This window comes from Pipistrellus hanaki, assembly GCF_964339955.1.
Source record: "Pipistrellus hanaki genome assembly, chromosome: 2".
Classification (NCBI taxonomy): domain Eukaryota; kingdom Metazoa; phylum Chordata; class Mammalia; order Chiroptera; family Vespertilionidae; genus Pipistrellus; species Pipistrellus hanaki.
In genome coordinates this window covers 80,064,839-80,087,674 of record NC_140504.1, presented here as the reverse complement: position 1 = coordinate 80,087,674, position 22,836 = coordinate 80,064,839, and the positions used below count along the sequence as shown (strand labels likewise).

The following is a 22,836-nucleotide window of genomic DNA, read 5'->3' as shown; positions in this document are numbered from 1 at the left end:
GTGCATAAAATTTGTGCACGGGGGGTGTGGGGAGTGTCCCTCAGTCCAGCCTGTATCCTCTCCAATCTGTGACATCCCTCTCACAATCCAGGACTGCTGGCTCTCAACTGCTTGCCTGCCTGCTTTCCTGATTGCCCCTAACCGCTTCTGCCAGCCAGCCTGATCACCCCCTAGCCATTGCTCTGCCAGTCTGATTGATGTCTAACTGCTCCCCTGCCAGCCTGTTTGCCACCAACTTCCCTCCTCTGCTGGCCTGGTCACTCCTGACTGCCCTCCCCTGCAGGCCTGATTACCCTCAACTGCCCTCCCCTGCTTGCCTGGTCCCTCTCAACTGCCCTCCTCTGCTGGCTATCTTGTGGTGGCCATTTTGTGTTCACATGAGGGCAGGATCTTTGACCACATGTGGGCAGCCATCTTGTGTGTTGGAGTGGTGGTCAATCTGCATATTACTCTTTTATTACTCTTTTATTAGGTGCATGGGTGGGCACCAGCTGGTTTGCCCTGAAGGGTGTCCTGGATCAGGGTGGTAGTTCCTTTGGGGCATGGGGCAGCCTGGGTGAGGGGCCTGTGGTGGTTTGCAGATCAGTCACGCCACCCAGCCCTGGTATCTGGGATTTATTTATCTTCTATAATTGAAACTTTGTAGCCTTAAGGCAGAGGCCTCAGCCAGTCAGGATGTGCCAAAAGCTTGGCTACCTCCATCGCCAGGAAACGCAAGCCTCCCTCCTACTCTCTCCATGGCCACAGCCATCTTGATTGGATTAATTTGAATACTTGCTTCTTATTCACTGGTTGGCATGGCTTGTGGGTATAGCCATGTGATGGTTAATTTGCATATCACTCTTTTATTAGATAGGATTGCACAGCAGGCAGCATGAGCTTCATGTTTATGTTGGTTCTCCTTGGCCCTTAGTCTCACAAAGATGGTGCGAGTGTCTCAAGTGGATCCTGCACTCAAAGTAGGTTTTCATCACAGCTGAGGACTCCAAGTTTAGAGAACCCTTCTCTTTTATAGGGGTGTGAAGCATATCTATCTGTCTGACCTTTGCTCTAGAACTGTGGTTGGCAAACTGCGGTTCGTGAGCCACACGTGGCTCTTTGGCCCCTTGAGTGTGGCTCTTCCACAAAATACCATGGTCTGCTCTAGAGAGAGATGACATCATGATTATACGGACAGTAAACAGGCTCACTGGTCTGGAGGGAGACATTATGTATTTTTTAAGGTCATTTCTGATAAATATATTTATAAGATAAAGGCTAACAGAACCTCTTTTTGAAAAACTATAGAAGTATAAGAAACCAGTGGAAAATTGTCTCCCCAAAGGAAGTGATTAGTATGAAAAGTCCTTGAGCTGTGAATGTTCTTGGTGTGTATACCCTGCACTAGTTTTTCCACCTTTTAAATTGAGTTGGAAAACTTTCTGTAAAGGGGCATATAATAAATATTTTAGCATTTATAAGGCAATTCTGTCACAACTATTCAACTTGGTTCTGGTATCAGGAAAATAGCCATAGGTAATATATAAATGAATCTGGATATGTTTCTATAAAACTTTATGGACATTGAAATTTGAATTTCATATGATTTTCATACATCACAAAATATTTTTTTTATATCACCTAAAAACATAACATCCATTCTTAGTTTGTGGGTTATTCAAAAAGCAGGTTGCATGACAAATTTGGTTTTCAGGCCCTGTTGGTCGATCCATTTTATATAATACATTGTTTTAATATAGCAGCAGTCTTGCATGTGAATAATTTTACTAGTATATAGATTTATAGGAGTACATAATATATATCAATATAGTGATTGATCATTCTAAAGTATTTTTACATACATTATCTCAACTTTAGAGTAAACATGCAAGACAAGCATTAGTTCCATTTTATGGTGGGAAAAGTGATGTATAGAGAATGAAGATGAGTTACCCAATGACAGAGCCAAACCTGATTATATTCTGCACTCTTTTCTCCATAATATGGTACAGTTTTAACTTTCATAATTAGAGCATCATGCCACTATGTCTTTAATACTCATTTGTTGTCAGAAGGCTTAGAGTGTAGTTCTATAAATAAAGATAATAATAATATATACTAACTTTTACACTACTCTAAAACTATTTTCTGCTGTCTAGCTATTTTAATATTAATTGGTATTTTGACAAAAGCTAAACATAGGAGGTAAAGAGTATGTGTTACAAAGTTTGGTGAATATTTGTGAGCTGAATGGTACAGTCATTCATATAATATTAGAGGCCCGGTGCATGAAATTCATGCACAGGAGGGTTGTCCCTCAACCTAGTCTGCACCCTCTCCAATCTGGGACCCCCTCAAAAAATGTCTGACTGCCCGGTAGGATTGGGCCTAAACAAGCAGTCGGACATCCTTCTCACAATCTAGGACTGCTGGCTCCCAGCTGCTCACCTGCCTGCCTTCTTGATTGCCCTTAACCGATTCTGCCTGCCAGCCTGATCAGCCCCTAACCACTCCCCTGCCAGTCTGTTTGCACCTAACTGCCCTTCCCTGCAGGCCTGGTGCCTCCCAACTGCTTTACCCTGCAGGCTTGAGTCCCTCCCTACTGCACTCCCCTGCTGGCCATCTTGTGGTGACCATGTTGTGTCCACATGGGGGCAGGATTTTTGACTGTATGGGGGAAGCCATCTTACGTGTTGGAGTGATGGTCAATCTGCATATTACTCTTTCCCTCCCAACTACCCTCCCCTGCTGGCCATCTTGTAGAGTCCATCTTATGTCCAGATGGGGGCAGGATCTTTGACCATATGGGGCAGCCATCTTGTGTGTTGGAGTGATGGTCAATCTGCATATTACTCTTTTATTAGATAGGATAGAGGCCTGTTGCATGGGTGGGCACCAGCTGGTTTGCCCTGAGGGATTTTCCAGATCAGGGTGGTGGTTCCCTTGGGGCGTGGGGTGGCCTAGGTGAGGGGCATATGGTGGTTTGCAGGCTGGCCACGCCCTCTGGTGACCCAAGCAGAGGCCCTGGTATCTGGGATTTATTTATCTTTTACAATTGAAACTTTGTAGCCTATAGCAGAGGCCACGGCAGGCCAGGGTGTGCAGAAAGCTTGGCTTCCTCCATTTCTGGGGAAACCCAAGCCTCCCCCCTGCTCTCCGTGGCTGTAGCTATCTTGGTTTGGTTTATTTGCATATTCACTCCTGATGGGCTGATGGGCGTGGCTTGTGGGTGTAGCAGAGTGATGGTTAATTTGCATATTACTTTTATTAGATAGGATACTAGAAGCCTGGTGTATGAAATTTGTGCATGAGGAGAGGTCCCCTCAGCCCAGCAGCACCCTCTGCAATCCGGGACCCTTGGGTAATGTCCTGTCCAACTGCCGGTTTAGGCCCGATCCCTGTGGACATCCTGAAGTCAGACATCCTCTCATAATCTGGGACCAATGGCTCCTAACTGCTCACCTGCCTGCCTGCCTGATTTCCCATAACTGCCCCCCTCCCCCAATGGCCTGGTAACCCCCAACGACCCAATCTGCTGACCTGGTCACCCCAGTGGCTCCCCCCTGAAGGCCTGGTTGTCCCTAACTTTCCCCTTTCCCCCTCCGGTCTGGTTGGCCCCAACTACCCTCCCCACAACCAGCCTGGTAACCAACCTGGTTATACCTCACTGCCGACCCCTGCCGGTCTGGTCACCCCTTACTGCCTCCCCTACCAGCCTGATCATCCTATGCAGCCGCTATTTGGTCATTTGGTTGCCCCTCACTGCCTAACCTGCAGGCCTGGTTGCCCTGACTGCCCCCCTCCCCCAGTCAGCCTGTTTGCCTGTCACTGCCCGCCTCTGCTGGCCTGGTTGCCCCTCACTGCCTCCCCCTGCTGGCCTGGTTACCCCATGCAGCCTGCTGTTCAGTTCTTTGGTTGTCCCTCACTAAGCCTGTTTGGTCATCTGTTCTGTTGTTTTGGTTGCGATGGTCGCTTAGGCTTTTATATTTATAGATTTCTTTTCCAAATTTTCAAAGAAAATAGTTAATTTTATTTTTAGATTATACACAATGAAAATAAATAATATGCCGAAACCGGTTTGGCTCAATAGATAGACTAGAGCGTCAGCTTGCAGACTGAAGGGTCCTGGGTTCGATTCCGGTCAAGGGCATGTACCTTGGTTGCGGGCATATCCCCAGTAGGGGGTGTGCAAGAGGCAGCTGATCGATGACTCTGTCATCTATTATTCTAACTCTCTTTCTCCCTTCCTCTCTGTGAAAAATCAATAAAATATATTTTTTTTAAAAAATAAAAAATAAATATAATACCCCTCCCCCCAATCATTTATGTTCAGGCATAACTGATTTTATTCAAATTTAAAATGTCTTGGTAGTTCCATAACTAGTTTTATTCAAATTTTTAAACTGGGGAAGTTGAGGACATTTTATATAATATACTTTTTCCCCTATCAGGTGGTTGAAGATTATGCTGGAAGATGGCAAGTCCCTTTGCCCCAACTTCAAGTTCTTCAGACTGCACTTTCCTGTTTTACATCCGCTAGTGCATCATTCCCAGATGAATGTGAGCACGTACAATATGTTTTGAGTAGCCTTGCCTTGTAAGTACTCTTTATTACTTATAAAAATATTACTTATCATGATGTATTTGAAAATTGTTTTTTGATTATTTTCTTTGTGGAAGGCACCTTTCCAGAAGTTTTCCTTCAAAAAGAAATTTCCTTTTCCAAAATATTTATGTTTAATTTCGAATAATTAACCACAATTTTACATTTAGTTTTACAGTTAAATGGAATTGTTATATAGATTCTTACTATTGGTATCAGCACTTTCCTTTTTCTTCCCCTTTCCTTTTTAATTCCGTAGATTGTCTTGGGAAGCTGTAATGGTAACTCCAGGAATACAACAATTAAGGCCATCATAATTAGCAGAGGGACCTTAAATCAGTCAGAAAGAGGTTAGGAAACTCACGTTTTTAAAAAATACTTGTAGAGGGCTTTGAGTTAAAGATCAGACGGAGACCTTGTGTTTATTGTTTTTACCCTTCTAGATCCTACTAAAATTATAGTAAAGAAGTAAAAAGAGAGAAATATATAGTGAAAGGAAAAGAGGGGAGACTCATCAGTGAATGAAAGATTTCAACAATTGTTTGAGGGGCAGAAAACAGATAGATGAGTGGTCATTGAAACATGGTAGAAAAGTCACAACTTAATTTGCTTTTTGTGTGCCTCAAATTGCACTACATCACAAGGGTGGGTTTTGAAATATTTATCAACATTATAAAACAAAATAGAAAAAATGAGTACTTCACCTAGAATAGGTACCATTTTGTGAAACTCTTACTGTTTTGTATATTTGTTTTTATGTACAGTCATGCATCACATAATGATGTTTTGGTCATTGACAGAGCACATGTATGATGGTGGTCCCATAATATTATAATAGAGCTAAAATTTACTGTTGCCTAGTAACTTATTGCAGAAGTTGCAAAAATCTCCAAGGTTTAACAGGATGTGGATGAGAATGACATTGAGGAATTCCTAGAGGTGGTTCCTGAAGAATTGATTAATTAGAAATAGCTGGAACTGGAACAGGAATGTATAGATGAAGAAGAGGAAAGAGAAAAGGAAATTGCAGGTGAAACAAGTGCAGGATGTAATAGAAACTTTTGAAGACCTCATCAAGCTTCTTAAAAAGTTTGAAAATCTGAACTTTTTTTTTTTTCTTTTTAATATATTTTATTGATTTTTCACAGAGAGGAAGAGAGAGGGATAGAGAGTTAGAAACATCGATGAGAGAGAACCATCGATCAGCTGCCTCTTGCACACCCCCCACTGGGGATGCGCCCGCAACCAATGTACATGCCCTTGACTGGAATTGAACCCGGGACCCTTCAGTCCGCAGGCCGACGCTCTATCCACTGAGCCAAACCGGTCCCGGCTGAAAATCTGAACTCTTAACACCAAAAGGTTTTCATGAATAGAAAGGAATCTTCATTGTACATTATCTGCTTATAAGCAAATCTATGAGAAAAAAAAAAAATAAAGAAAAAAAAAAATAAACCACTGTGGACCTATTTCTGAAAAGAGTGAGACCTCAAGAAGAGACTCAGGCAGATCATTCAGGAAATAGTCCAGAAGAAATAATTGTTATCACAGAATACAATTCCATCCATGTTACTTCAGGGGGACAAGATATGAAGGTAGAAGACAGTGATATTGATGATCCTGACCCTGTTTAGGCCTAGGCTAATGTGTATGCTTGTGTCTTAAGTTTTAATAAAAAAATCTATACGTTAAAAATAAATAAAAAAATTAAAAATGGAAAAACCAGAATAAGAATATAAAATATTTTTGTAAACTGTACAATGCGTTTGTGTTTTAAGCAGTTATTATAAAATTTAAAAGTTTATATGGTAAAGTAAAAGTAATACAGTAAACTAAGGTTAATTTATTATTACTAGAAAGAAAAACATTTTTTTTTGTAAATTTAGAGTATCCTAAGTATACAGTGTTTATATCTACAATAATGTAGCATTTTTAAATCTTCAAGTTGTGTCATTTTCATATATATGAACTATATATTTTTGTTCTATTTACATATAATAACTTAAACTAATACATATACTTTATGCTTATTTAAAGGTTTACTTGTATATATTTAAAATTGTATGGGGGAGGAGGGCACTCTGAGATGATGGATATGTTAACCAGCTTAATTGTGATGATCTTTCACCATCTTATGTATTTAAAAATCAAGTTGTACACCTTAAATATATACAACCTCTATTGGTCAATTATACCTGAATAAAACTGAAAAACAATTGCAGGAGAGAAGGAGCATTTGGGATATAACATTACTTAGATTTTTAAGAACAAGGCAGTTAAAAAAACAAAACAAAACACACTATGATTTTTATATTTTGTTTATAAAGCCTAAATGAGTAAAGGAAATGTATTGGGAATTTGGGTCATAACTGACAAATCTTAAGCTAGTTTAAGCAAAAAAAAAAAAGGGGGGGGGTAGGGAGGGACTTATTAGATGACTAAACCATGGTACAGCAAGGACTAGAAGTAGTTTCTAGATTTTTCTGAATCTAGAGAAGAAAATATCACCAAGAATTGTTCTTTGTCATTCCATCTTTCCCCTTGGATGTCATTCTCTTTTGCTTGCTGACAATTCTGGGATCAAGCTTAGTTTATGAACCACTAGAAGCCCGGTGCAGGGATTCGTGAACCAGTGGGGGTCCCTCGGCCTGGCCTGCGGGAATTGGGCTGAAACCAGCAGTCCAACATCCTGTGAGGAGTCCCGTATTTTGAGGGAGTGCAGTCTAGGCCAACGGACCCCACCGGTGCATGAATCCATGCACTGGGCCTCTGGTATGCATATAAGATCTTTGGTTAATCTTATCCTGCCCTCCCTCCTTCCCCTTCCTTCTGAGATTCATCAGTCTGTTCCATGTGTCCATGCCTGTTCGTTGAGTATCTGCCCACTGGTGGTCAGTGTGTGTCTTAGCTACTGGTCAAACAGTTGCTTATTCTTTTATATATATTAATGGGAGAAGAAACCCCCTCCTCCCATCTCTAATCCCCATCTAAGATTATGTGTGCCCACTGTATTGAGGAGAATATGATAAAATTTTTGTCTGTCAAATGGAAATGAGGATACCACAATAGCAGCCCCATCAGAACCATAGAAATGTTGGAGGGATAAGCAGTTCTCTCAAGAGGTGAGTGAGATAGTATAAAACAGAGCTAGGCAGACTTTAAGGAATATTTCTATGTTTCTTTGAAAAGCTACCAAAATAGTTTCCATTATTCTCTATTGATTTGTGAAGAAAATAAAGTATTACTAATAGAAATGTTATTTGCAAGCAAAACGTATTATTCTTGTTTCATTGCCCATGTGGAATTCCCTCCACCCCCTTTTCTTCTATATAATATTTATTAACTTTTTAGTGTTATACTGTGAAAATGCTTTTAAGGCTTATTAAAGTACTTTTAAAAAAAATTTATTCTATTTCATTGCTTGCTAGTTTCTTTACTACTGATCATGAAAGGAATATTGTATTAAGCAGAAGCAAATCTTATTTAAAATGGACACTGTTAGGCAAAAGAAAGTAAGTTTTCCTATTGGCTTGCCAAATAATAATGTTTCTTATAAAGATAAAGAAAGTAGAGACCTGGTGCATGAAATTTGTGCATGGGTAGGTCCCTAGGCATGGCCAGAGATCAGGGCCAATTGGGGCCTTCCAGCTGATAACCAGGGCCTTCCTTCAATCTGCACCACCCCCTGGTGATCAGTGCATGTCATAGCAAGTGATCAAACTCCCCATTGAACTCCAAGGGGACACTTTGCACATTAGTCTTTTATATTTAGAATTTTCTGCATTATTTTAACTTACCTTAACAGAAAAGTTAATTGTATTTTAAATACCATAAGAAAAATTAGTAAATAGCAACATGGTGGTCTTAAAAGAGTAAGTCGGCGATTCTATTTTACTTAAATAAATTAGAGGCCTATTGCATGAAGAGATTTGTGAAACAGGCCTTCCATCCCCTGGCTGCTGGCACCGGTTTTCCTCTAGCACCAGGGACCCAGGCCTTCTCTCTGGCCGCCATCTTCAGTCTTTGCTCTAGCTCCTATAGCTCCCTCCGCCTTCTGCCCCCAGCCCTCCCCCTCATAGCAGGCGTCCTGCTCTGCCTGGCCACTCTGTGCCTGCATGCATGCTGCTCAAAGGCCTAAAGCGGCTGGGGGTGGGAGGTGGGGCCACTGCCATCTTTGTTGGGTTAATTTGCATACTCACTCCTGATTGACTGGTGGGTGTAGCGAAGTGATGGTCAATTTGCATGTTTCTCTTTTATTAGTGTAGATAAGCCAGAAAATCCTAATAATTATTTCATAATCATTTATTCATTCTGTAAACCTCCGAGCTTGGTTTTAGGAATAAAATAGAAAATAAGATAGTTAAGCCCTTGTTATCAGAGATTTTACAGAACTAAAAGATACTGAAAAGACACATTGTTATGGAATTGTAACCATGAAGAATTACATGGTATGATGAGAAAGTATAACAATGGACTTGACTTAGTCTAGGAAGTCAGGGAAAATTTGCTGGGTGAGCTAAAACCTGAGTTGAGCTCTAAAGGAATGATAGCAATAAATTAGATGAAAGAGCATAAGACCCTCCCAGGGTGGCAAACAATGTTCAAAGTGGCTGGACATGATGTCAGGATATTAATAGATTTCATTATAATTCATATCTGTTTGTAGCATTCTTGTTTATGACATATGTAATGTATTATTATATTAATTTATATATCACTTGTACTAAAAGTCATATGTGAGCTAAAGGATTAACCTAATTTGTAATATTGTTATATGTTAAACATATGTTACTGTATTCTCTGGTGGAAGTCAAATTTTCTGTTTGTACAAGACATGATATTATATGAAAACTGTTAGAACTAATAAAGTAATTCAGTAAACTTGCAGCGTACAAAATCAATGTATAAAATCTTTGGCATTTCAACTACTACTATCTGTCAGAGGAATTAAGAAAACTGTTCTATTCACTGTTTCATCAAAAACAATAAAATACCTAGAAATAAATTTCACCAAGGAAATGAAAGATTTATAAACTAAAAACTATGACATTGATGAAAGAAATTAAAGATTAATATAAATGAAAAACAAAACTTGTTCATAAGTTTGATGAATTATTATTATTAGAATGGTACCAAAGCAAACTACAGATTCAATGCCATCACTATAAAAAATAATGGCATTTTAACATAATTAGAACAATTTCTAAAATTTATATGGGACTACAAAAGATCCTGAATGCATAAGGTAATATTGAGAAAGAACAGATAAGAAATGGTGATGACATAAGTAGATGCTACACAGACACACTCCCAGGACCAAACTAAAATACAAAAAAAAAAAAAAAAAAATCCTGACTAATCATCTGAAGACTAGCTGGAGCGAACTCTGATTCCTCGCCCTGCCCTGAGGCCCTGCCCCGGCTCCACATAGTGGCTTTTGCATATAAATTTTGCATATAAATGGCTTGCCCTGTGTCAGCTTAACAAAATAAACTGCAGCTCTAGTCAGATTGCTCCAAAACTGACAAATCCCAAGCAAAGAGGAGAAAACTCTTGCTGTAGCTTCTGCTGGGTGGCTTTAGAGTCTAAAGTTTAGACAGTAGCTGACCTGCATCTCTTTGGAGATATAGAAACTAGTGTATCTAGTGGTGGGTGTGGGATGACACCAGATTTCAACTACTCTCATAATGGACACATTCAAGAGGCAGACTCAGTGAGCACCAAAGCCCTACTGGAACAAGTCCTGCCCCATAAACGTGTCTCCAGCACAGCAATTCTTCCATTATAGACACAGCAGGTCCCCACAGCCAATTGGCCTGGAGGTCAATTCCTCCCAGTGAGACCAACAACAATCAAGATTTAACTACAACAAGGCTGTACACACAGTCCACAAAGGGGTACACCTAGAGTGTCCACCTCAGGACACCCAGCACACAAAGCTACCCTACCAACTCAGGGAAGCAGCCAAAATAGGAGACAAGGAAACAGAACACAAACAAATAAATGGAGGAGAACAAACCACTGGACATAGAGTTCAAAACCACGGTTATAAGGTTTTTCAAGAATTTCCTAGAAAAGGCCGATAAATTTAATGAGACCCTCGAGAATATGTAAAAGGACCAACTAGAAATTAAACATACACTGACTGGAATAAAATATATATATGTCTCTATATATGTATATATATATACATATATACATATGTGTGTGTGTGCATATATATATATATATATATATATATATATATATATATATATACACACACACACACACACATATATTATGCAGAGACCCAACAGCAGACTAGAGGAACACAAGAATCTAGTCAAATATTTGGAATACAAAGAGGCAAAGGACACTCTTCCAGAAAAGCAAGAAGAGAAGAGAATCCAGAAAGTTGAAGATAGTGTAAGAAGCCTCTGGGACAACTTCAAGCATACCAACATCAGAATTATGGGGGTGCCAGAAGAGAGAGAACTTATTTGAAGAAATAATGACAAAAAACTTCCCCCACCTGAAGAAAGAATTAGACTTACAAGTCCAGGAAGCACATAGAAACCCAAACAAAAGGAATCCAAAGAGGACCACACCAAGACACATCATAATTAAAATGTCAAGAGCAAAAGACAAAGAGAATTTTACAAGCAGCAAGAGAAAAACAGTTAGTTACCTACAAGAGAGTACCCATACGACTGTCAGCTGATTTCTCAACAGAAACTATGCAGACCAGATGGGAGTGGCAAGAAACATTCAAAGTGATGAACAGCAAGAACCTACAACCAAGATTACTCTACCCAGCAAAGTTATCATTCAGAATTGAAGGCCAGATAAAGAGCTTCTCAGATCAGAAAAAGGTAAAGGAGTTCATTACCACCAAACTATATCTCCTGACCTCATGTGCAATGGAAAATAAATCTCATGTGCTTGTCATGGACCGGTTGTAACCCTTCCTAAATATGCACTGTCAGAGTTACACACAGGAATTGTGGGAATCCTACAGCAAAACAGGAAGCAGTTTCCTAAGGCACTGAAAAGTGTAAGAAAACATGCTAGGGGTGACAGTCAAGAAAGTGTAACATGTTTAGTTGGGCAGGATAGAAAACCCATCACATTTATTTTGAACTACCTTGATCCAAAATGTAGTAATAAACAGAAGAAATGTAGTAATAAACAGAAGAAATAAAGATGGCAGTGTGTAAGAAATACAGATGCCACAGCTGGTGAAGGACTATAATAAATATATGGATGGCTATGACAAAAATGACCAGATTACCCACCTTCACCGGTCTTGTCATCATTACTGCTGGCCCTGGTGACTTTTCATAACATTTTTTATGTGGGCTAGTTATAATCCTTATATCTTGTATGCTTCAAAGCAGCAAGCTGCTTCAAAAAAGTGAGTTATTTCACCAGATATATTCAAAAAATGTGCAACTTATTGGTATTTACAGGACATCAGCCCAACACCACCCACTAAAGGAACCCTGCCCTCAGTGGATGACCCCAGGCAATCATTTTCCAGAGATTCCCCCTAGGACATTGTCTAATCATATCTGTGTTGTGTGTATGGAAGAGCACTCCAGATACAACAAGCAAAATCCTGGAGTGTCTTACAAAGACAATCCATGCAAGAAGGTGAAGAGCAACATCTGGTGCTCACTTTGCAAGAAGTACTTCTATGTGAAACAAGGCTCATCCTGCGGGGTGGATTGGCACACAAAGGTGGAATATTGGCGCTAGGTGAAAGGTAGACCTATTTTCGACAATGTCTCCAAGTTCCATTTTATTCTAACTACTTGTTTGCATGTAACATTTTTCTATATCATGTTTATTTTTTCTCTTTAATGCTCAGGAACCCAGGTATAGGGGACAGTTAGGTTCAGGGCCTCAGGTCTGATATGGTTAATATATATACATTGAGTGGCCAGATTACTATGATCTCTGAACACATAATAATCTGGCCAATCAGAGAGAGAGAGAGAGAATTAGAGGCCCAGTGCATGAATTTGTGCATGGGTGGGGTCCAGCCAGCCTGGCCAGGGGGAGGGGACATGGGTGTTTGGCCAGCCTGCCTGCGGGTTGAACTCCTGGTTAAGGGGACAATTTGCATATTAGCCTTTTATTATATAAGGTATACACTGAGTGGTCAGATTATTATGTGTTCAGAGATCATAATAATCTGGCTATTAAATATATATATATATATATATATATATATATATGCACAATTTTTAAAGCATTTTTAAACATTCCTATATATTACTATGACATTATTACTTTTAGGAGTAGATAAAAAAGAAATACTAGTGTAAGGAAGAATTCAGCAGGGTGTTATCTGAATTCCTTGGAACAGGTTGGTCAGCCAAGTCCACTGTTTTCTTGAGAGTGATCCACAGGGGGTGTTTCTGGTCAGAGGGTACCTTCTACTAAGGATGGGCATCACTCAGCTGGTGGGCTGTTTTCACCGTGAGTGGTGGATCCAGGTGTTCAGTCCTGCAACCTTGAGAGCTGTGGGGGGGGTTAGTATGATTGGATAGGGTCCCTTTTAAGTTGGCTTAAGGGGCACCTTTTTCTAATCCTTTACCAAAATCTGGTCTCCAGGTTTATGAGGGTGCACAGCTGTTCCTAACGAGGTGGGCAATCATCGGTCAATAACCCAACTGTAGACTTCAAAGATGGTTTTCCCAAGACCTTGTAATTGCTTCTGAACTTCTAAGTTTCCCTTTCCCCCCAAATCTCCCTTTGGCCAAATTAAGGGAGGAGTTTGCCATATAGAATTTCAAAGGGAGAGAAGCGTACCCTGGCTCTTGGGGCACAGCATACCCACATGAGTACAAGAGGCAAGATATCTGTCCAGGATAAGGTTGTCTCTTGACATAGCTTAGCCATAGCCTGCTTGAGAGTTTGGTTCATGCGCTCTACTTTCCCTGAGCTCTGGAGCCTGTAAGCTGCATGTAAGTTCCATTTAATTACTAAGGCCTTAGCTACTTATACTATTTCAGCTACATAGGTGAGGCCATTATCAGACCCTATAGTAAGAGGCATTCCATACCATGGAATTATGTCCTTCAGCAATGCCTTAGTAACTTCTCTTGCCCTCTCTGTGTGAGTAAGATACGCCTCGACCCAGCCTGAAAAAGTGCAGATAAAAACTAGGAGATACTTATTCCATCTACAAGGCCCTATTTCTGTAAAATCGACCTCTAAGTCCTCAAAGGGAGCTTGCCTGCAGTGCTTAACTCCCATCGGTCCTAGAGTACCCTGTTTGGTACTGTTTTGTGCACAGAGAGGCAGCACTGAGAGACTGAGGCACATAGGAGGGAAAACAGGCAATTAGTGTCTGCTTAACAAAGTAGATAAGTTCATGTTGCTGGAGGACTACCTTATGGGCTAACTGTTCTGGGACATAGACCCTATGATCTGGGAGTATCCAACAGCCTTCCATTGTTCTCTTGCCCCCTTCTTACTGGGCCCATTTCTCTCCGGAGGAGTATATTTCAGAGTTTCAGGTAATTCAGGGGCCAACATGATCTGTGACGAGGCCACTTGTTCTTTAGCAGCCAGCTTGGTTGCTGTGTCTGCACGACGGTTTCCTTCTGACACGGAATCCTTTCCTTTTTGTTGACGGCTTCCCAGTGGATATGGCTACTTTCTTGGGCTCCCAGACTGCTTCTAGTAATTTTAGGATTTCATTCTGGTTTTTTATTCCTTTCTCTTCAGTGCTCAGAAATCCTCTTTTCTTGTGTATAACCCCATGGATGTGCAGGGTGGCAAAGACGTAGTATGAGTTGGTGTAAATGTTAGTGTGCTTTTCCTTTCTGAGTTCTAAGGCTCTGGCCAGATCCCAAAGTTCTGCTCACTGCACTGACCATCCGTTGGGCAGAGCCTGTGCTGCTACTGTCTCAAAGTCTGTTACTACTGCATATCTGGCTTGTCTTTTCCATTCATCTAGAAAACTGCTCCCATTCATATAAAATATTAGGTCTGGATTCTGCAGAGTCTGGTCTGTTAGATCTGGCCAGCTAGAGTAAACCTCTTCTAGAACTTCTAGGCAGTCATGCTCAGGGCTCCCTCAGCGATGGGTAAGAAGGTGGTAGGATTAAGAATTCTCTCTGCTTCTAATCGTACTCCCAGATTTTCACATAGAAGCCTTTGGTATTGAGTCATTCCAGTATGAGTTAGCCAGTGCTACCCCCTATCTTCCATTAGGGTGATAACATCATGAGATACTTTTGCATTTAAGTTTTGTCCCAGGATAAGGTTATTCAGTTCTTTGACTAATAATACCATGGCTGCAAGGGCCCTGAGACATGGGGGCCACCCGGAGGCAACCAGGTCAATCTGCTTGGAGATATAAGCTACTGGTCTTTGCCGCGGTCCAAACTCCTGGGTTAGAACTCCTAGGGCTACCCCATTGCTCTCATGAATGAAGATGTTGAAGTTTCTTATCACACATTTGGTAGCCCTAGTGCTGGGGCCTCAGTAAGTTTTGCCTTTATGGTGCTGAAGGCCTTTTTCTGCTCAGAACCCCAGTTCATGGGTGTTTAATCCTCATTTTAAAGCTTCATAGAGAGGCCTAGCTAGGTCTGAAAACCCTGAGATCAAATTCAACAAAATTCCCAGGAATTCTTGAATCTGCCATCAGGTGCTAGGGACTGGAATAGCACATACTGCCTGCTTCCTTTCAGTCCCTTATCTTCGTTTCCCGTAGTATTTTGTAACAATCCATTGTATTTCGGTGGGGTCTGTTGTTATTTCACCTCTTTCATTTCTGATTTTGTTTATTTGAGTCCTCTCTCTTTGTTTCTTGGTTAGCCTGGCTAGAGGTCCATCTATCTTGTTTATCCTTTCAAAGAACCAGCTCTTGGTTTTGTCGATCTTATGTATTGTTTCTTTGGTCTCTATGTCGTTTATCTGTGCTCTGATTTTTGTTATTTCCTTCCTTCTGCTTACACTGGGCTTTTCTTGTTGCTCTTTTTCTATTTGAGTTGTAGAATTAGATCATTTGTTACCCTTTTTTCTAGTTTTTTGCAATAGGCTTGTAAGGATATGAACTTCCCTCTCAAAACTGCTTTTGCTGTGTCCCATAGATTTTGGATTGTTGTGTTTTCATTGTCATTTGTTTCCAGGATGTTTTTAATTTCTTCCTTGATTTCTCTGGTAACCCAGTCCTTGTTTAATAGCATGCTGTTTAGTCTCCATGTGTTTGATTTCTTTGGATTATTTTTATTGTAGTTAATTTCCAGTTTTATGCCATTATGATCTGAGAAGATGCTTGATATGATTTCTATCTTCTTGAATTTGAAGAGACTTTGCCTATGTCCCAAAATGTGGTCTATCTTTGAGAATGTCTCATGTGCACTTGAGAAGAATTTATATTCTGTGGCTTTGGGGTGGAATGTTCTGAAGATGTCAATTAATTCCATCTGGTCTAGTGAGTCATTTAGGATTGATATTTCTTTGCTGATTTTTTGTGTAGATGATTTGTCGAAGGGTGACAGTGGGGTATTAAAATCTCCTACTATGATTGTATTGCTATTAATCTCTCCCTTAATGTCCTCCAGCAGTTTTTTTTTTAATGTATTTGGGTGCTCCTCTATTGGGTGCATATATATTTACCAGGGTTATTTCTTTTTGTTGGATTGTTCCCTTTAGTATTATGAAGTGGCCTTCATTATCTTTGGTTATGTCCTTCACTCTGAGATCTAATTTGTCAGATATAATTATTGCTACCCCAGCTTTTTTTTCATTTCCATTTGCCTGGAAAACTTTTTTCCATCCCTTCACCCTCAGTCTGTGTGCATCTTTTTTTGTGAGGTGGGTTTCTTGTAGACAACAGATGTATGGGTCTTGTTTTCTCATCCAATCTGACACCCTATGTCTTTTGATTCATTTGACGCCATTTTTATTCTATACCCGTGTTCCTTCTTCACTTCCTATTTCTTTATTTTTACAGTAGACCCTTTAGCATTTCTTGCATTGCTGGTTTGGTGGAGATAAATTCTTTTAGTCTTTTTTTGTCTGTGAAGCTCCTGATTTCCCCTTCAATTTTGATTGATAGCCTTGCTGGGTACAGTATTCTTGGATTCAGACCCTTCCTTTGCATGACTTTGTATATTTTATCCCATTCCCTTCTGGCCTGATATGTTTCTGTTGAGAAATAAGTTGCTAGTCTGATGGGGGTTCCTTTGTATGTAACTTTCTGTCTCTCTCTGGCTGCTTTTAAGATTCTTACTTTGTCGTTGTTGTTTGCCAACTTAATTATATTGTGCCTTGGCATCTGTCTTCTGGGATTTATTTTGTTTGGGACTCTGCTAGCATCTTGGATTTGTGTGGGGTTTTTTCTTCTCTATCTCAGGAAAGTTTTCTGTCATCATTTCTTGAAATACTTTTTCCATGTCTACCTCAGTTTCCTTTCCTTCTGGAACCCCTATTATTCGAATATAGTTTTGTTTTGTCCCAAAGCTCCCGTAGGCTCTCCTCCTGCTTTTTAATTTTTTTTTCTAGAAGCTGCTCTAATTGGGTATTTTTTTCCATCTTGTCTTCTAGCTCACTGATGCGGTCCTCTGCTTCATCTAGTCTACTCTTGATGCTTTCTATTGAGTTCTTCATGGTCGTGATTTCATTTTTCATTTCTTCTTGGTTCTTCTTCAATTCCTCTTGGTTCTTCCTCATTTCTTCTTGGTTATTGACAAATTTCTCTTCCATTCTTTTTAGCCATCCTCTGATCGTTACTCTGAATTCTTGCTCTGGTAAGCTGCATGCCTCTGACTCGTTTACTTCCTTTTCTGGTGATGCCTGCTTTTCTTTCATGTGTGGGCTATTTCTCTATCTCCCCATGGTCTCTCTTTTCAGGATGTCTGGCTATGTGGTGTTCCTTCTCCTCCGAGTCGGGTGCGCGTCGGCTTCACGCCTGGTTGTTGACTTTTTAAAAAATTATTTGTATATGCTTTTTAATTAAGGAAATCAGCAAAAATTCTTGGTTTATCACTTTGCTTTTGACTGCTTTTACACTTTTTGTTCTGTTGGCATTTAAAATTTTCAAGTAGTCAAATTAATAAAATTATTTGTTAATAGGGTATAATAGTTGCTATGCTATATTTTCAATGGTTATTGTATTGTGTAAGGCAATGATTCCCAAAGTGGTCTATATCGACCCCCAGGGGTCTATGACAACCTGCAAGGGGTCTACGTCAGCGAAAAAATAATTTGGGGGTCCATGAAATGAAAATGGGGGTCCACGATAGTGGATCTCAACATACACTGATAGTACCTATTTACTTACATCATATTATCTTATAATATAAAAACATATAAATTATTTATAAAAGTACCTATGAAGTAAAAAATTTATTATATATGTTTATAAAATTGTGTAAGTTGTAGGATAAAAACCTGCACATAATGATATACCAGTATCATCTTGTTACAAGCATACGCGCAGTAAACATTCTTGCCAATTTTTGTCTCAAAGCTTCGCGAACTTGCACCAACTTGTTCAATTCGTCACTCTATAAATATGAATGTGAGAAAAATACGTTCATTCATTTCCTGAATCTTGAATAGGAAAGTGCTGAGAAAATATTTAAAAAAATATAAACTGGTAGTTTATCATACAAATTATAGTGAATCAGTGTTATTTTGTTTGAGAATGCCGGAGAAAAGTAGGTACATTATTTTTTATTAAATTTTAACACTAAACTTCACTACAGTTAGAAATTTACAAAAAAATCAATATCAGGTAAGTAGGGGGTCTACCCAAAACCGAAAAACATGGCAAGGGGTCTACGGCACAAACAAGTTTGGGAACCTCTGGTGTAAGGCTTAAGTCTCATAATTTTTAAAACGAGACATTTTCATGGTTATGTTTGTATTTAAAAATTTTGATCTTTATTAGTGATTAATTTTGATAAAAGGGAAACTGTTTATAAAAATACAACTTTATCTTTTACATGACATAAAATTTAAAGATTTTGTTTTCTGCTTGATCCCCTTCTGGGCCAGGGACTGGGAAAAGCAGTCTCTGGTGCACATTTTGGTCCTTTTCAAAGGCACCCAACCACAGCAGAGAGAGTTACAAGCTTTGGATTGCTCATAGCTCTAGTCACAAACAGCATCTGATATTGTCCTGCATGAGAGATGGGGACTCACAGCAGATTTACATAATACACAGGCACAAATACAAACAGGCAGCCAAGATGGGGAGATAAAAACAAACAAACTTGAAATGAAAGATCAAGAGAATTCTCCAGAAAAAGAGATAAATGAAATGGAGAAGTTTAACAGATATACAATACAGAATAAGGATAGCAAAGATGCTCAACAGCATGAGAAAAGATATAGTATCTTATGAAGAATGACATAGCACTAATCAAAAACAGTGGAAAAAATACAGAGCAGATTAGGAATAGCCAAGGATCAGATCAGTGAATTAAATAGATGACAGGATAAAATAAAAATTAAAAAAAAAAATCACTCAACCAGATGGCGGGGGGTGGGGGGGGGCAATTTAAAAAACAGGAGGACAGTTTAAGGGAACTATGGAACAATATGAAACATAAAAATATTTACATAATAGGTGTGCCATAAGGGGAAGAAAGTGAGCAAGGAAAGGAGAACATGTTTGAAGATATAATGACAGAAAATTTTCCTAATGGGGTGAAGGAAAAAGTCATACACGTTCAGGAGGCACAGAGAGTACCAAGCAAAAAGAAACTAAACAGGCCCATGCCCAGACACATCATAATTAAAGTGCGAAAAATTAAAGACAAAGAGAGAATCTTAAAGGCAGCAAGAGAAAAGCAATTTGTTACTTACAAAGGAGCTTATTAGAAATTCTACAAGCCAGAAGGGAATGGCATGAAGTATTCAAGGTAATGGAAAGCAAGAACTTGAAGCCAAGATTATTATATCTAGCAAGGCTATCATTCAAAATAGATGTTAAAATAAAGAACTTCCCATCAGAAAAGGCTAAAGGAGTTTATCATCACCAGACCAGCACTGCAATAAATGCTAAAGGGACTGCTGTAATGAGAGGAATAGAGAAACAGGCATACAGAATTAAAATTGCAAATAAATACCTTACAATAATAACTATACATGTAAATGGATTACATGCTCTAATCAAAAGACAAGGGTAGCTGAATGCATACAAAAACATAATCCAATTATAAGCTGTCAAGAGACTCATTTCAGAGCAAAAGACATACACAGGATGAGAATGAAAGGATGGAAAAGAAAAAAGCTGGGGTAGCAATACTCATATCTGACAAAATAGACTTCAAAATGAAGGTCATGACAAAATTTAAAAACTTTGTGGGAGTGCCCAGCTGGCATGGCTTAATGGTTGAGTGTCGACCTATGAACCTAGAGGTCACAGTTTCATTCCCGGTCAGGGCATATGCCTGGATTGTGGGCTCAATACCCAGTAGGCGCAGTGCAGGAGGTAGCTGATCAATGATTCTCTCTCATCATTGATGTTTCTATCTCTCCCTTCCTCTCCAAAATATATATATATATATATATATTTTTTAAAGTTTGTGGGATTTGTCATTTAGGATTGCTAAATAATATATTATAATTTTATAGTTTTCCATGCTCATGATTAGGAAATAAGTCATATTTCTTTGGCATGAGCTAATGAATTACTAAAGGCAGGTAAACTATTTAATAACTATTTTCTAAATAATTTATTTGAAATGATTTTGGGCAATCTTTCATGGGTAGAATAATGATAACAGAAGCGTGGAGTTTGAGGGTCCATGTGTCATTAATTTGATACATAATTGGTGATACTGCTATAATATAAATGCTGGTTGAAAAATTCATGTTTTTATTTCTATCCATCCCTTATATCCTTCTGAAAAAAATTAACTTCTGAATTTTTTCTGCTGCCCATTGTACTAGGAATATGTGCCCATTTTAGATAATCTTCACATGTATAGTTACATTTTACCACCTGGTATCCGGTTGCATTTTTTTGCAGTGTGAACACTAGTAGGCATGAGTTCATTCTGTAGTTCTAGAATTTCAGTGTATTTCTTTGTATTTTCCTTGAAGATACTTATATTAAAGCTTTATTGCAAACATAAAATGAATTCTAAATGACCTATATTATTTTTCAAAACCAACTATTTAAAACTAGATATCTGATTACATAGCTGTTATCTTTTGAGATATTTTTAAATTGGGGCAAAAGTCAAAGAAGCAATGAAAGTTAACATTCATTTATTCTTCCTAGGAGTTTCTTTGAGTTGCTGCTTTTCTTTGGAAGAGATGAGTTTTATGAAGAGCCTTTAAAGGATATTCTTGGATCATTCCAGGTAAAACAATTTCCTATTTCATATTTTGTCTATATATAAAACAGGCCTTTATTCTCAACCTAAAAGTAGTATATTGGTTACTTATCACTTGTTAAGTTTTTAAATTTACTAAGGTGGCAATCTCTAAAAGCCTGTTAAACTAGCTGTATTTGTAAGTAAGTAGTCTGTAGATAGGATTCCAATCCTACATTTGCTATACCAGAGCCTATTGCCACCACCCTGTAGATTCTTAAGCACATCATTTATTTTCTCAATAGTCTCCCCAATATAGGAGGCAGATGTTTTTTGCATTCTCTATGGGAGAAGAGACTAAAAAAATACACAAGAACTTTCCTGTAGATGGCAAGAACATTTGATCTTATTACCATTTAGTTAGGAAGAAGTAATCTAGCACTGTGACTCACTAATGTGCCCTTTGCATTATCTCATCAGCACTTCCCTGGGGTGGAATAAAGGAAGATGTGCTTTGAGCTCCCCCTAGGGGTAAAGTGTTCAAACAAAGTATCTTAAATTTATTCCTGAGGTTTAACAACAAAAGTTGAGTATTCATATCCACCTTTAGAAAGGAGATCCACAGAGTAACAGAAGAATCATATGAGACTGTATTTCATCCAGAATTTTTATTTCATATTTATTGAAAACAAGGTTTTAGGTTGAATAGATTTTTATGAACAATCACTCTGGTATATATACAAAACATGAAAATTATAAGCAAACTTAATTGGCTAAGGCATATCTAAAACATCTTCACATTCAGAATCTGAGTCTAGATTTGCTTTTCTACCCAAGTATCAATGTCTGTTTTTTCTATGCCATTTTGTCTTCAGTCACATGAAAAGTGTCGATGATGTGGCATCTCCTAAAATAATAAAATAACTAATAAGTCATTGATACTTGGGTTTAAAAAGCTTAAGCTGGCTTTATGGTCCTGTTTAGCCAATTTTTGACTCCTGATTTAGGATTGTTTTAAGTTGGATTAATTACTCTACGGCCATCCCACATCTTTGGTTCCCAAGAGTTAATAAAGTACTCAGGATTTATTTTGAGTCACCAATATTCCCTTTTGCAAGTGTCCATGCTGTCTTTGAATGTCCATTAAATACAACTATATCACGACCATTACCAGGTTGGCACGGATTCTAAGATATCATTTAATATATAATGTTCTGATTTTAGAGCTGTACAAATATGAAAAAATGCATGTTAAAAATCAGTGAAATTAGGACCATTATATTGAACATTTTACTTTATCCATTCTTCTATTTAGCAAAAAAGGTAAAAATACTTGTTGTTATGGAGCTTACATTTTAATTAGAGCCTCCTTGTAGTTTCTTTGGCAAACTGCGGCTCTTTGGCCCCTTAAGTGTAGCTCTTCCACAAAATACCACAGCCTAGGCGAGTCTATTTTGAAGAAGTGGTGATAAAAGAAGTGTAAGTTTAAAAAATATGCCTCTCAAAAGAAATTTCAATCATTGTACTGTTGATATTTGGCTCTATTTCTAATGAGTTTGCCAACCACTGCTCTAGAACAATAGGACAGAATAGAGAACCCGAGCCATTATGCTCTATTAATATTTGACAAAGGAGGAAAAAGCATACAATGGAGTGAAGACAGTCTCTTCAATAAATTGTGTTGGAAAAATTGGACAGATACATGCAAAAAAATAAAATGAAACTAGACCACCAACTTACACCACACACAAGAGTAAACTCAAAATGGATAAAAGACTTAAATGTAAATCCTGAAACCATAAAAGTCTTAGAAAAAAGCATAGGCAGCAAAATCTCAGACATCTCTGTGGCAGTATGTTTATAGATACACCTCCTAAGGTAAAGGAAACTAAGGAGAAAAATAAGTAAGTTAAAATAAAACTACCTCAAAATAAAGATCTGGACAGCAAAAGAAACCAATAAAACAAAAAGGGAGCCCTG

General features: G+C 38.7%; 1 protein-coding gene across 2 annotated transcripts in view; it reads left to right on the top strand.

The window, feature by feature from the left end:
• The window catches only part of ZNF654 (zinc finger protein 654), an 82,793-nt gene that overhangs the window by 28,613 nt on the left and 31,344 nt on the right, over window positions 1–22,836 (top strand). Inside the window, exons 2-3 of one of the 2 annotated variants that reach the window (XM_084875439.1) lie at window positions 4,431–4,576; window positions 20,823–20,904. In XM_084875439.1, coding sequence (XP_084731565.1) covers window positions 4,431–4,576; window positions 20,823–20,904 — 228 coding nt within the window. Of the gene's footprint in view, window positions 1–4,430; window positions 4,577–20,822; window positions 20,905–22,836 lie in introns of those variants that run through there. The other variant, XM_084875440.1, reaches the window with a different exon arrangement.